Source organism: Pristiophorus japonicus, chromosome 11 (genome assembly GCF_044704955.1).
Source record: "Pristiophorus japonicus isolate sPriJap1 chromosome 11, sPriJap1.hap1, whole genome shotgun sequence".
Classification (NCBI taxonomy): Eukaryota; Metazoa; Chordata; class Chondrichthyes; family Pristiophoridae; genus Pristiophorus; species Pristiophorus japonicus.
Window position 1 is genome coordinate 90,427,127 of NC_091987.1, and position 12,075 is coordinate 90,439,201.

At 46.5% G+C, this 12,075-nt stretch overlaps 1 protein-coding gene across 1 annotated transcript in view; it reads left to right on the plus strand.

Moving 5' to 3' along the window:
• Positions 1-12,075, plus strand: part of LOC139275555 (proto-oncogene tyrosine-protein kinase ROS-like) — a 177,419-nt gene that overhangs the window by 26,008 nt on the left and 139,336 nt on the right. Inside the window, exons 6-13 of the mRNA XM_070892724.1 lie at positions 2-56; positions 721-808; positions 4,317-4,626; positions 4,942-5,099; positions 8,071-8,246; positions 8,364-8,457; positions 8,739-8,999; positions 10,998-11,149. Coding sequence (XP_070748825.1) covers positions 2-56; positions 721-808; positions 4,317-4,626; positions 4,942-5,099; positions 8,071-8,246; positions 8,364-8,457; positions 8,739-8,999; positions 10,998-11,149 — 1,294 coding nt within the window. The remainder of the gene's footprint in view (position 1; positions 57-720; positions 809-4,316; positions 4,627-4,941; positions 5,100-8,070; positions 8,247-8,363; positions 8,458-8,738; positions 9,000-10,997; positions 11,150-12,075) is intronic.

Consider the following 12,075-nt stretch of genomic DNA (forward strand, 5'->3'; position numbering starts at 1 on the left):
GTGATATCGCCGTTGACTGGCTATACAGCAAGCTGTACTTTGTCATAGACCAAGAGGTAACTGTTATTGACATGTCTGTGAATATGATACTGAGAAATGTGACTGTTTCTAAAGTTCAGTTAATCATTTATTGTTGCTTAAATCAAAAACAAATAACTGGATTCATAATCCAGGAAGTTTCTCACCTTATTACTTCTTTTACAAACTGAGTCATAAAAAAGTCTTCCATTAATTCTAGAAAGCCCTTCCCAATCTTACCACTAAAGACATTATTATTCCAGTCAATTTCTGGTAAGTTGAAATCTCCAACTACTATAGTTGGTCCCTTACTAGTTGCACACCTTCTCTCATTTCACAGTTCTAGATCAAGTCTTTCACCCTGGCCTGAGGATTCATAGCATACCCCAAGGAAAAGTTTACCTCTGTTATCATCTATTAATTCTGCTCAGTGATTTATGTGACTGCCCTTCAAAGCATTTCCAAGGTGAGGTGATACAACTGTTTCCTTTCCCTGTTGCCCCTATACCCCTTCCCACTTCCTGCTACCATGATGCTTGCTGGGATTTTAATGACCACCCCCCCCCCCCTCCCCACACACAATTAAATACAATAATATTTGTTTGAGATCTGGTAGTGATTGACCTGTTGAGGTTACTTCATAGTCTTTGCAGCTCCGCTGTATAGGTTGGATGATAAATGTTCACCAATCTTTCTTTGTAGGTATTACGATGTGATGTGAAAAACTGCTCCAGCGAAGTAGTCATTATGTTAACTTCTTCCCCGGTTAAAGCTGTAGCAGACCCATTCAGTGGGTAAGTCAAATGCCCTTTAAAGCTGTGTGATCTCACAGTGGCCTCTTTCATTTGATGGCTTAGCTTTTTATTAGGCGCCAAGGGAAATCTAATCTCCTGGAAATATCTTAACCAGTATCACTGCAGTATTAAGAGATGAGAAGAAAAATTGTGCATGGTGCAGATCTGGAAGTAAAACAGAATATGCTGGCAATGGACTGCAAACCCATCAGAATCTGAAGAGACAAATTATATTAATGCATGGCACTCTATGCCAATCTGACTTTTCTCTCTTTTTAGATGCTGTTTGACTTGATGTTTGCACAATTTTCATGTCTATTAGTGCTTACAAACATCAAATGGCCTCTACAATGGCCGTGGTATTGTCTATTAATTTTCTTTCTATCACTCTTGCAACCCTCTTTCATCAACTACTTTGGAAGTGAGCTAGAATTTCTGGGACTGAAATCATGTGGGAGGGGGTTTGCATCATGTGTAAATGCTGAGATGTTCCCACTTGGGACCTCCATTGCTGACCTCACCAAAGTTTGCAGGGTTGGGGAAGATCCCTTAGTCTACAAGATGCATTAAAGCAACTCGCTAAGGCTTCTTTGCCACCAAACCCTCGACCTTTACCTTCTCAAAGGACAAGGGCAACGGACTCATGGGCACACCTCCACCTCCACGTTCCCCTCCAAGTTGCGCACCATTGTGACTTGGAAATATATCGCAGTTCCTTCATTGTCGTGGGTTAAAGGGGCGTTAAGAGGTCAGGATGGTGAGGGTTTGCTGCGCATGGCAATGACGTCATCGCCTATTGCGCGGCGGCCCGGGGCGTCAACTGCGGGGTGCGGTGCTGCCATTGCAGCGCATCCGCAAACTCTTGGGCTATTTCCCAGGAGGCAGTATCGCCCACCCCCGGATGAAAAGTCGCCTCTGCCCCGTTAGCACCCACGGAGGCTATAAAAAGGGGCAATTTCGTCCTCCCATTAACTTTTATTCTTTTGGGGCCAATGACTCAATTCGAGCTAATACTACTGATGTGCCCGTGACTGAAAGGCTGGCGATACAGAAACTCCAGGTGTTGGGATTCCTCGCCCTCAGCTTCTCGCTGCCTCCTAATTTGCTAGTCTTGTAAGGGATGGGTTGAGTTCCTCCCCTAAATGCTCCATGGAATCTGAGGTAAGGCCGAGATTCAGAATATCTGGGTTCTGGCCTAATTTGTGGCCCTTCTGGTGCACTCCTGCTGGAGTCATGATGGAATGCGTTAGAAGGACTGGGGTTTTTGGCTGCTCTGTCTTTAATAGCAAAGCACTCAACTTAGAAAGAAATCAAAGACGGACATTCTATACCTTATTCATTTGTATAATGGTACTCTCCTCATTATCTTTATATTTATCAGTATAATGTGGATAAATGTGAGGTTATCCACTTTGGTGGTAAAAACAGAGAGACAGACTATTATCTGAATGGTGACAGATTAGGAAAAGGGGAGGTGCAAAGAGACCTGGGTGTCATGGTACATCAGTCATTGAAGGTTGGCATGCAGGTGCAGCAGGCGGTTAAGAAAGCAAATGGCATGTTGGCCTTCATAGCGAGGGGATTTGAGTACAGGGGCAGGGAGGTGTTGCTACAGTTGTACAGGGCATTGGTGAGGCCACACCTGGAGTATTGTGTACAGTTTTGGTCTCCTAACCTGAGGAAGGACATTTTTGCTATTGAGGGAGTGCAGCGAAGGTTCATCAGACTGATTCCCGGGATGGCGGGACTGACCTATCAAGAAAGACTGGATCAACTGGGCTTGTATTCACTGGAGTTCAGAAGAATAAGGGGGGACCTCATAGAAACATTTAAAATTCTGACTGGGTTAGACAGGTTAGATGCAGGAAGAATGTTCCCAATGTTGGGGAAGTCCAGAACCAGAGGTCACAGTCTAAGGATAAGGGGTAAGCCATTTAGGACCGAGATGCGGAGGAACTTCTTCACCCAGAGAGTGGTGAACCTGTGGAATTCTCTACCACAGAAAGTTGTTGAGGCCAATTCACTAAATATATTCAAAAAGGAGTTAGATGAGGTCCTTACTACTCGGGGGATCAAGGGGTATGGCGAGAAAGCAGGAATGGGGTACTGAAGTTGAATGTTCAGCCATGAACTCATTGAATGGCGGTGCAGGCTCGAAGGGCCGAATGGCCTACTCCTGCACCTATTTTCTATGTTTCTATGTTTCAATTCAGCATTGCTGGAGTTTTTACATTACTGGTGTTGTGTATGGAGAAAGAGTCAGACTGAACACTGTGAGCTCAAAGTAAAGTGTGACCTTAGTCTTTTATTGCAAGTCCCCAGAGTGCCTCTCCAACCTGTGAAGCCTCCTTAAATATCTGTGCTCCCAAGGATTATGGGATCCCTTGGGACTCCAGGGAATGAGCCTTCTGGTGGCTGCACAGAATAAATACAAGTATACATATATAACAACTGGAGTTTCAAGTATTTTCTTCATCCTTGAGAATGAAGATAGAATGATGCTTTATTAACTCTTTAAGGGATCTGTTTTCCTCTTTGCCAATTTTTGGCGCCCAGGAGGGCGTATGGACGTTTTTTTTGTGCCCGATTGCACCGAGGAAAAAAAAAATACAACTTTCGCAAAAGTAATTTTGGCGCTGCGGTACCCGAAGTGAAATCTGGGGGTGGAGTTTCAAGTGTGCGCTGAAAGGTCAGTGAGTATGCGCCGAAAAAAAAACTTTTTCCACGTGACTGGTGTGTCCGCATATCCACAGTGAACTTCCTGGTCTGGATCAAGAGCTTGTGAGAACACATTGGGATCGGAGCTGGATCTAGACATTTAAATTTTAGCTGCAAAAGATGGAACCAAGGGAAGAAGGAGAAGGAGAGGGGGAAGGGCCAAAAGATTTCTAGCAGAAGAAGTTGAGCCCCTGGTAGACATCATTGAGAGGAGACGGGATGTGCTCGAGAACAAAGGGAGAATGGGACAAAAACTGAAACCCTCTCTACTAGCAAAACTTTGGGACCAAGTTGCAGAAGAGTTTAATGCAGTGCCCATGAATCCGAGAAGCAACACACACATCAACAAGAAGTGGCAGGAACTAGGCCAAGCAGTTACTGTAAGTAATATTTTTATTTTATGCACTGCAATTACATTTGTAAATGTGACTAATATGTGTATGTGGTCACCACAGCAGAAGTTCTATTTTCATCTTTGCAGAGGAAGGTGTCACAGATCAACCGAGAAAGGTCAAAAACTGGAGGAGGTGTGCCAAGTAGGCTGCAACTAACAGCTGTGGAACAGAGGATCGCTGATATGATTGAATCTTGCAAGAGAAGATCAACCACCAATGTGGATGCTGGACCCAGGTTACCGAGCGAGGGTAAGCCCTGCAAATTGCACAGTCTGGGTTGGGGTGGCATTGTGGTCTTTGAAAAGAGCCTGTGCTGTGTGACCTGCGTACTCATGTCACTCTGCCCCCTCCCCTGCTGCTAACCAAACATCTGCTCTGTTATGTTTTGCAGATGTTGCGCATCAGGAAGTGGCTGAAGCAGAAGATCAGGAAGCCGTCAGTCCAGATATTCTTCATCAACTTCGAGATGAGGATGAGCTGAACAATGAAGGGCAGCAGGAAGACCCCAATAATGAGATGGTTACATTGCAATTGGAGCCAGTGAACCCCCTGAGGACGCCAAGCCCTTTGCTGAGTGATACAACCGACGCGATATTTCATGGTGTACAGTCTGAGGCTGCGGCTCCCAGTGGGTTGCAGCAAGCCATACCTGGAAATGGCCAAGGAGGATGGGAAGGAGAGCTCAACCTGAAATGCAGGATGTAAGGGACCTAAAACAGAGCATGAGAATGAGTAGGGAGAGCATTGAGCTAATGAGATCGCTTCTGAACACCATGGGTGGGGTAAGGGTAGAATTAGCGGGACTGTCAGTAGAAGTAGCAACATTGTCTGGAGGAAAGGGAGCACTGTTAGGACAGATGAGGGAGAGAATGTTGGAAATTAGGGAAGGAATGTCGGATAGCTGCTGCAATAAGTGGATACACCCAGGCTGTCATTGCCCAACAGCATCAACTACTGACACTCACTTTCCAATCCTCATATCAACCTCCGATAGTATGTCACGGGTTGATCCACAGGCTGAAGAAGAATCCGAGGAAGAACGCGGGCCTTCCACAATGCTGTCTGCTTGGTCTGTCCCTGTCCAACCCCACCAACAACAAATGTGCTTTCACGCAGAAAGCGGAAAAAACCTTGTTCAGGGTGAGGAAACAGAAGTCTGAGATGATGGGCACAGGTAGGGGTAGCGGCAATAAGAGGGGCTAAGGCCTTTGAATAAGGGGAAGGAGAGATGGCTACAACTAGAGTTTGTTTGTTTGTTGCTGCTACATGCTGTTTTCTTCATTGAAAAGTTTACAGTTTGATACAATTTTAAAAAAATTTAAAGTTAAATAAAACTGTACAAATGTTTAATATGCCTAATTATTTTTAAAATTTAAGCAGAATTCTGCACATTATTTTTAGAATTAAAGCAACATAAAGCAACACAACATTACGTATATTATGTACATTATTTTTTCACACTAACAGGTACAGAGAGTCAACATTGTCGGACAGTTTAGCCTTCGGGTAGTAAAGCGATCATGGATTAGCCGCTGACACAAGTCCCTAGCTGTGGCTATAGGTACACAAAGCCGTCTCCTCCACCGTGGCTCTGCGGGTTGAGGTGGTGGCATAGGTTCATCTTCCTCCTCCTCCTGCTGCTAGTCCTCCTGCTGCTCCTCCTCGTTGTCAGCCTCCTCATCCTCCTCTTTCCTCCACAACCCCCCCCTCCCCCCACTTCTCCCCTCAAGAGGATCTTTAATGTCTAGTGCCTGGCCCCTAATGATGACCAAGTTGTGCAGTATGCAGCACACGACAGTGAACTGACTGACGTGATGAGGGGCGCATTACAGGTAGCCTCCAGATATCGGAAATGCTGCTTCAGTATGCCAATTGTCCGCTCTATGATGCGACATGTTGTAGCGACGCTCTGACTCAGTGCGGGAATTGTATAGGGGGGGGTCATAAGCCAGGTGGCGAGCCCGTACCCGTTGTCCCCGAGCAACGAGCTGTGCCCTTCTGGCAGCTCCTGAAACATCGCAGATATAACGCTCTCACATAGGATGAAAGCATCATGGATGCTACATAGGTATTTGGCATCCACTGCCATGATCCAATGCATATCGTCGCAGACGAGCTGGATATTTAGGGAATGGAACCCTTTCCTGTTGCGATAAATCTTGGAGTTGTCCAAAGGTGCTCTCAAGGTGATGTGGGTACAATCGATCGCACCCTGTACCTTTTGGGAAGCCAGCAATTCTGGAGAACCCCACAGCCCTGTCTCCCTTTGGTCATAGGGAAATTGATGAACTGGTCCCTTTTGGCATATAGTGCAGCAGTCACCTGTCGAATGCAGCAATATGTGGTCCCCAGTTGCTGCTTAAAATGAGCCAGAAACATAGAAGGCAAGTGCTGCAGTGACCTGCACTTCCACAGGTAGGGGAGTCCTCCTGCCAATTCTTGGTTGTATGTTTGCCCTGATTAGCTGGCAGATTTTGGTGATGACCTCCTTTCTAGATCGCAGCCTGCGAATGCAGTCTGCCTCAATCAGGTGTAGGTATGAGCGCCTGTCCCTGTAGATTCGATCAGGTTATGCCCTCCTCCCCATTAATGCCCGAGCGATCTGGTTTCTGTGATGGTGGTGTTGTATTATCTGTCGCCTCTGCATGGCATGCATGTAAATCTACCTTACCACATGAGGCATAGTAATATTTGCACCCATAATTATTATTATTAATTTTTTTATTCATGTTATTGTGTGATAGTATTTACTGAAGTGCACACACACCTTTGCTGAGTGATGCCCTAGTAGAACAGACCACACCCTGGTCTGTGCACATGTGCAACACTAAGCTCTGTCTCTATGGCGACGCGACGCACAGTGATTTATGGCACCAAGAGCTTTTGCCGCTGTGCTGTCTCCGATGCATAGTTTGGAGTGCATGCTGGCAGGATCGCTCCCTTGGCCGGACAGAAATATATGAGCTCGGCGCTTGTATTCCACCCCCCCCTTTACAAGCTGAGTCCGGGGAGGGCAGGGGGGGCGGGGAATCCAAGCGCCGAGCTCCTGTGCTGGTGTCTGTCTGAGGGAGTGATCCAGCTGTCGGTCGGCCAGCACTTCTCCAACACATGCCTGGAGCCCCGTGAGCAGAGATGGGGTGGAGTCGCAATTTGCCTTCTCTCGCAACATTCTCACATTCTAAACATTAAGTGGAAAAAAATTTAATTTGTAACATTCTGCGGAAAAACTTAAATTAACATTTTGTGGGAAAAATTAACTTTCAGAGTTATTTTCCGAGTTCCCTCTGCAAAAATCATCATGAATTTGTGTTTTAAATTGTCGTCTTCCCTCGCTCCAAAAACTCAAATATACGCAGCGCCGATTTCCTTAAGTTAACGTAGGATTTTTCTAATTAGTACTTAAGGCCACTCTGCGTCGTCCTGAAAAAAATCATTGCTGGCGAAAATCAGTTAAAGGGCCAAAAACGGCGCGGAAATCAGTTTTCAACCAGACCTGCGCCAAAAAATCTGCCGTACAAAATATCTGGCGCTGACGGTCGCCGCCGGCGTACATACTTTGAGGAAAGTTGCAAAATCAAGATTGCTCAATAAAGATCAGCAGACGCCAAAAAAACGCGCCCAATGGTGGTGAAAATAAAGCCCTTTATCGCTTGTCTGTAGCATTGGTCTAATTGTCATCTATGTCGTGACTATTGTGCGTTGGTCAGTTTTCTTCCTCATTGGTTACGATTCTGTTTTCTCCTTTCATGGGGCCCAAAATTCCACATGGACTTTTTTTGGCGCTATTTAAGATTAACGGCCACCAAAAGGTAGCGCCCCCAAAAACTCCGAAGTTTCGCCATTTTTCTTTTTGAATTTGGTGCCGTGCAGAAAGACCTTGGCTTCTGTGGGTGGAGCTAATTGATAGTGCTGAAAAACTGAGGCCCATTCTCTGCGCATGCAGGGAAAAAACCTCCCTTTTTCCATACCCCCCACGTGACGAGTTTGCCATTTTTAAAGAGCTCTTGAGCAGATCTGCGAGTACCTGTGAAATCGGGGAGCTGCAAAACTACAAAGGAGATCCAGAGAACTCATCCAATGGAGACTGAATCTGAAAGGAAAAGGGGCATGAAATTTTACTGAGGACGACAGTGAGGCCCTGGTAGATGCCATTGAAAGGAGATGGCAGCAGATTGGCAACAAGGGTGCCAGCAAGCTGAAACCCTCAGCAATGAATAAAGCTTGGGACCAAGTGGCAGAGGAGTTTTCGGCAGTGGCGGCCATCCAGAGAGTTGGCAAGCAGTGCCGCAAGAAGTGGCAGGACCTTGGCCAAGTAGTTAGTGTAAGTAAGATTTTTATGTATGCACTGCAATTACTAGAATTGTAAATGTGACGATCTGTGTGTGCCACGACAACAGAAGGCCCCTCTGTTTAAAAAGTTGTATTTTCATCTTTGCAGAAGAAGTTGTCACATGACAATCGTGAGCAGACAATAACCGGCGGAGGTGTGCCAAATATGCATCCACTTACACCATTAGAAATGAGGGTCGCTGGTATGATTGGTGCTGGCTCCAGAAGATCGACCACCCTTGCACAAGCTGGGCTCAGCTCCAGAGAGAGGTTATGTCCTGCAAATTCCACAGTCTGGGTTGGCTAAATGGTAAGTACTGTGTGGACTACGCTTCAGTTTAAATGGGATGTACTCTCTGCCGGCTATGAATGTGCTATCATTCATCGTGGTCCTTTAAATGAGCCTGTGCTATGTGTGCCTACTTATGTCAACCTGCCCCTTCCTCTGCTGCTAACCATTCGTCTGCTCTGTTATATTTTGCAGACGTTGCACATGCATCACTGAATGAAGGACAATCCTCCACCGCGGCACCAGAACCAGTGGATGATGAGCAAGATCTTCCACAGCACGATGAGGAGGAGGAGAATTGGGGGGAGCAGGAAGACGCCGGTATTAGTGAGATGGTGACATTGAAGTTGGAGGAGGTGATGCTGGAGGCCAGGCATATACCAAGCCCTTTCGAGGATGCTACAACGGAAGCAACATTTCGAGGTGGTCCAGCCTCTGACGTCGCGGTGGGTCCCAGTGGGTTGCAGCACACCACACCAAGGGTACGGGTGACTAGGGAAAGGAGAGCTCAACACTGCTCTCCTGAAATACATTATTTCTTCAAGTAGACCAACACAACATTATGTACATAATTTTTTAAGAACAACAGGTGCAAATAGTCAACATGGTGGGGCACAATGATCAAACGTGCCGTTCAACCTTCATGCTGCAAAGCACTCCCGGATTAGCTGCTGATGCAACACTCTTGCAATGACGAAAGGTCCACGGGGCTGCCTCCTTCGTCGTCCTGCGGGTTGAAGTTCTGGCATGGGTTCCTCCTGCTGCTGCTCCTCCTTGTCATCAGCCTCCATCTCCTTTCCTCCTCTTGCCTGAGGTGGCTCTTCAATGTCCAGTGTCCGTTCCCTCATGATGGCTAAGTTGTGCAGCATGCAGCACACGACAGAGAAGTGACCGGACTTGGTCAGCAAAGTATTGTCGGTAACCTCCAGAGTGGTCCAGGCATTGAAAACGCTGCTTTAGCACTCCAATTGCCTTCTCAATGATGTTGCGTGTGACTATGTGGCAGATATTGTAGCGACGCTCGCCTTCTGTTTGCATTTTACAAAAGGGGGGGTGCATGAGCCAGGTGGCGAGCCCATAACCTTTGTCCCCCAGCATCCAGCTCTGCCCTTCTGGCTGCTGCTGAAACATAAAAGTTACAGCGCTCTCGTGTAAGATGAAAGCATCGTGGACTTTCCCTGGATATTTGGCATCCACGGCCATGATACGCTGCATATGGTCGCATACAATCTGCATCTTTCAGTTCTGGTAAACCTCCGAGTCGTCTAAGGGTACTCGCAATATGAGTACAGTCAATGGCAGCCTGTACCTTGGGGAAGCCAGCAATTTTTGAGAAGTCTATAAACCTTTCACGCTGTGCCTCCCAGTTCATCGGGAACTTGATGAAGTACTTCCTCTGTGCATACAGTGCAGTAGTCACCTGGCGAATGCAGCTATGTGTAGCATGCTGCGAGACGCAGCATATGTCCCCAGTTGATGCCAGAAAGGAACCGGGGGCATAGAAGGCAAGAGTGGCAGTCACTTTAAGCTGGCATATCTCTGCGACCAGCTCCTTTCGAAAACGCAGCCTTCTGACACACTGCCTCACTCAGGTGCAGGTATGATTGCCTCTCTCTGTACACACGATCTGGGTAAGGCCTCCTCGCCATCAGTCTGCGAGCTCTCTGATGTCTCGGCTATTGCTGCTTAATTAGCCTTCTCCTTCGAAAAGCAAGCATACAATATGCATGCAGCAGATTTGGCAATGTTCGAATTGCCCCCATTGATTAAATTTGCTTCACAAGTACTCACGAAAAGAGCAAGCACATACAACCTTCCCTCCAAAAGGTTGACGCCGTAGTCGATCGGACCCGCTCTGCGCATGCACAATACTCGACTCGAAGCTTCATTTCCAGGGTTACACAATAGTGAGTCAGCAGAGATCTTGGCCAGATGCATAACATAGAAAATCAACACGGCGGGGGCGGGGGAGGAGAGGGTGAAAATGTACAAATTTGCAACGAACTGTTGAATTCCCGTATCCTCCACTGCTCCGGGTGGGCGGGTCGGCGTGCCAGCCGGCAGGATCGCTCCCTTGGCTGGACATAGGAGCTCGGCGCTCAGCTTCCAAAGAGGGGTGGGGGAGGGGGTGATGAGGTGGAAGCCGTGCGCCGAGTTCCTGTGTCCGGCCAAGGGAGCGATCTTGCCGGCCGACACATCGAGCCTGTCTGCCTCGAGTCCGCCCGGAGCAGCGGAGGAGATGGGATGTTAAAAGTTGGGTGGTGGTGGAACTTAAGCACATCCCTCTCGGCAATTTCATTTTTCAACTGCAATAAAGTTTGTCTCTTCCCTTCGCACATTTTAAATAGTTTATATACAATTAATTTCCACTTCATTTCCGTCGGTTTTCTCGGCGGTACTGCTCGTTTTCGGCGGAAAACCACCTGGCGAAAGTTTCCTCTCTATTTCATAAAGATTTCTGCCGGCGATTTCGAAATATCGCTGGGGAGCGGGCCGCCGGCGTGGGCCGCCGGCGTATACCGCCGAAAAAAAACTACCGCCTAAGTTTGGACCCAGCGGTGACCAAAGTTGAAAAAACGGCCACAAAAAGCAGCCGGAGCTATCCGGTAGGTAAGTAGCCCTGAAAAGAATGGTAAGTTAAGGTGTTAATTATAATTTTAACATTTTTTTACAGCAATTAAGTTTAAAAAGGGTCTTGAGAATGTTTTCTGATTTTTTTTTTTCTTTTTTCTTGGAAAAATTATTTTTTGTATTTTTCTCCCCTCCCTCAGCCCAACCGCAGCCTCGGTCTAAATTTGAGTAATTACTGTCTATTTTGATTAAGAACCGGCCAATTTGCCCAGGATCGCGTTTAACCACCAAGAATCTGTGTGTAAGATTCATTTTCTTGTTGGACGGTAATTTTTCCTTTTTTTTTGTGCAATATTTCGATGGGGTTAATTTAAGAATCTTAGCGATCTTTTGGGCAGCAATCCACTGGTGGCAGGTTTTATGGAAATTCTAGCCAATATAAGTATTGTTCCCTCCCTCCAAAAGCTACAACTCAGCTCTGTTTAGAAAGATGGCATCAGTAATGCCAATTTCTATTTGATTTCCATTTGGTAAGGTAAGGTTTTTCAAGGTGGTCCCCAGCACCATTTTTGAAAAAATCATTATTGGCGAAACTTGCAAAAAAGGGCGCTATGGGTGGGTTTGACCCCGAGTGACGTCATAAAAACAGTACTTAACAAAAATGGCACTTACCTGTTAACAACAGCCTTATACCCTTGGCAAAACTTGCAAGATTAGCTCCAAAAAACACTGATCCCTCCAAAAATTTGGCGCTAAATGATGGCAAATTTTGGACCCAAATTTTGTCCTAATTATTTTCTACTTCCTTTATTTAACAATCATATTGTGTACAACCTTTCTCCCCGGTTTGTTTTCTGTCCAATTCCATTCAATCCCCGCAAACATTTTACCTGCAAAAAAAAAGATTGTGCTGCAGCCACCATGAGAGTTCTTCACCCACCCCATTATGGGACACAACCTC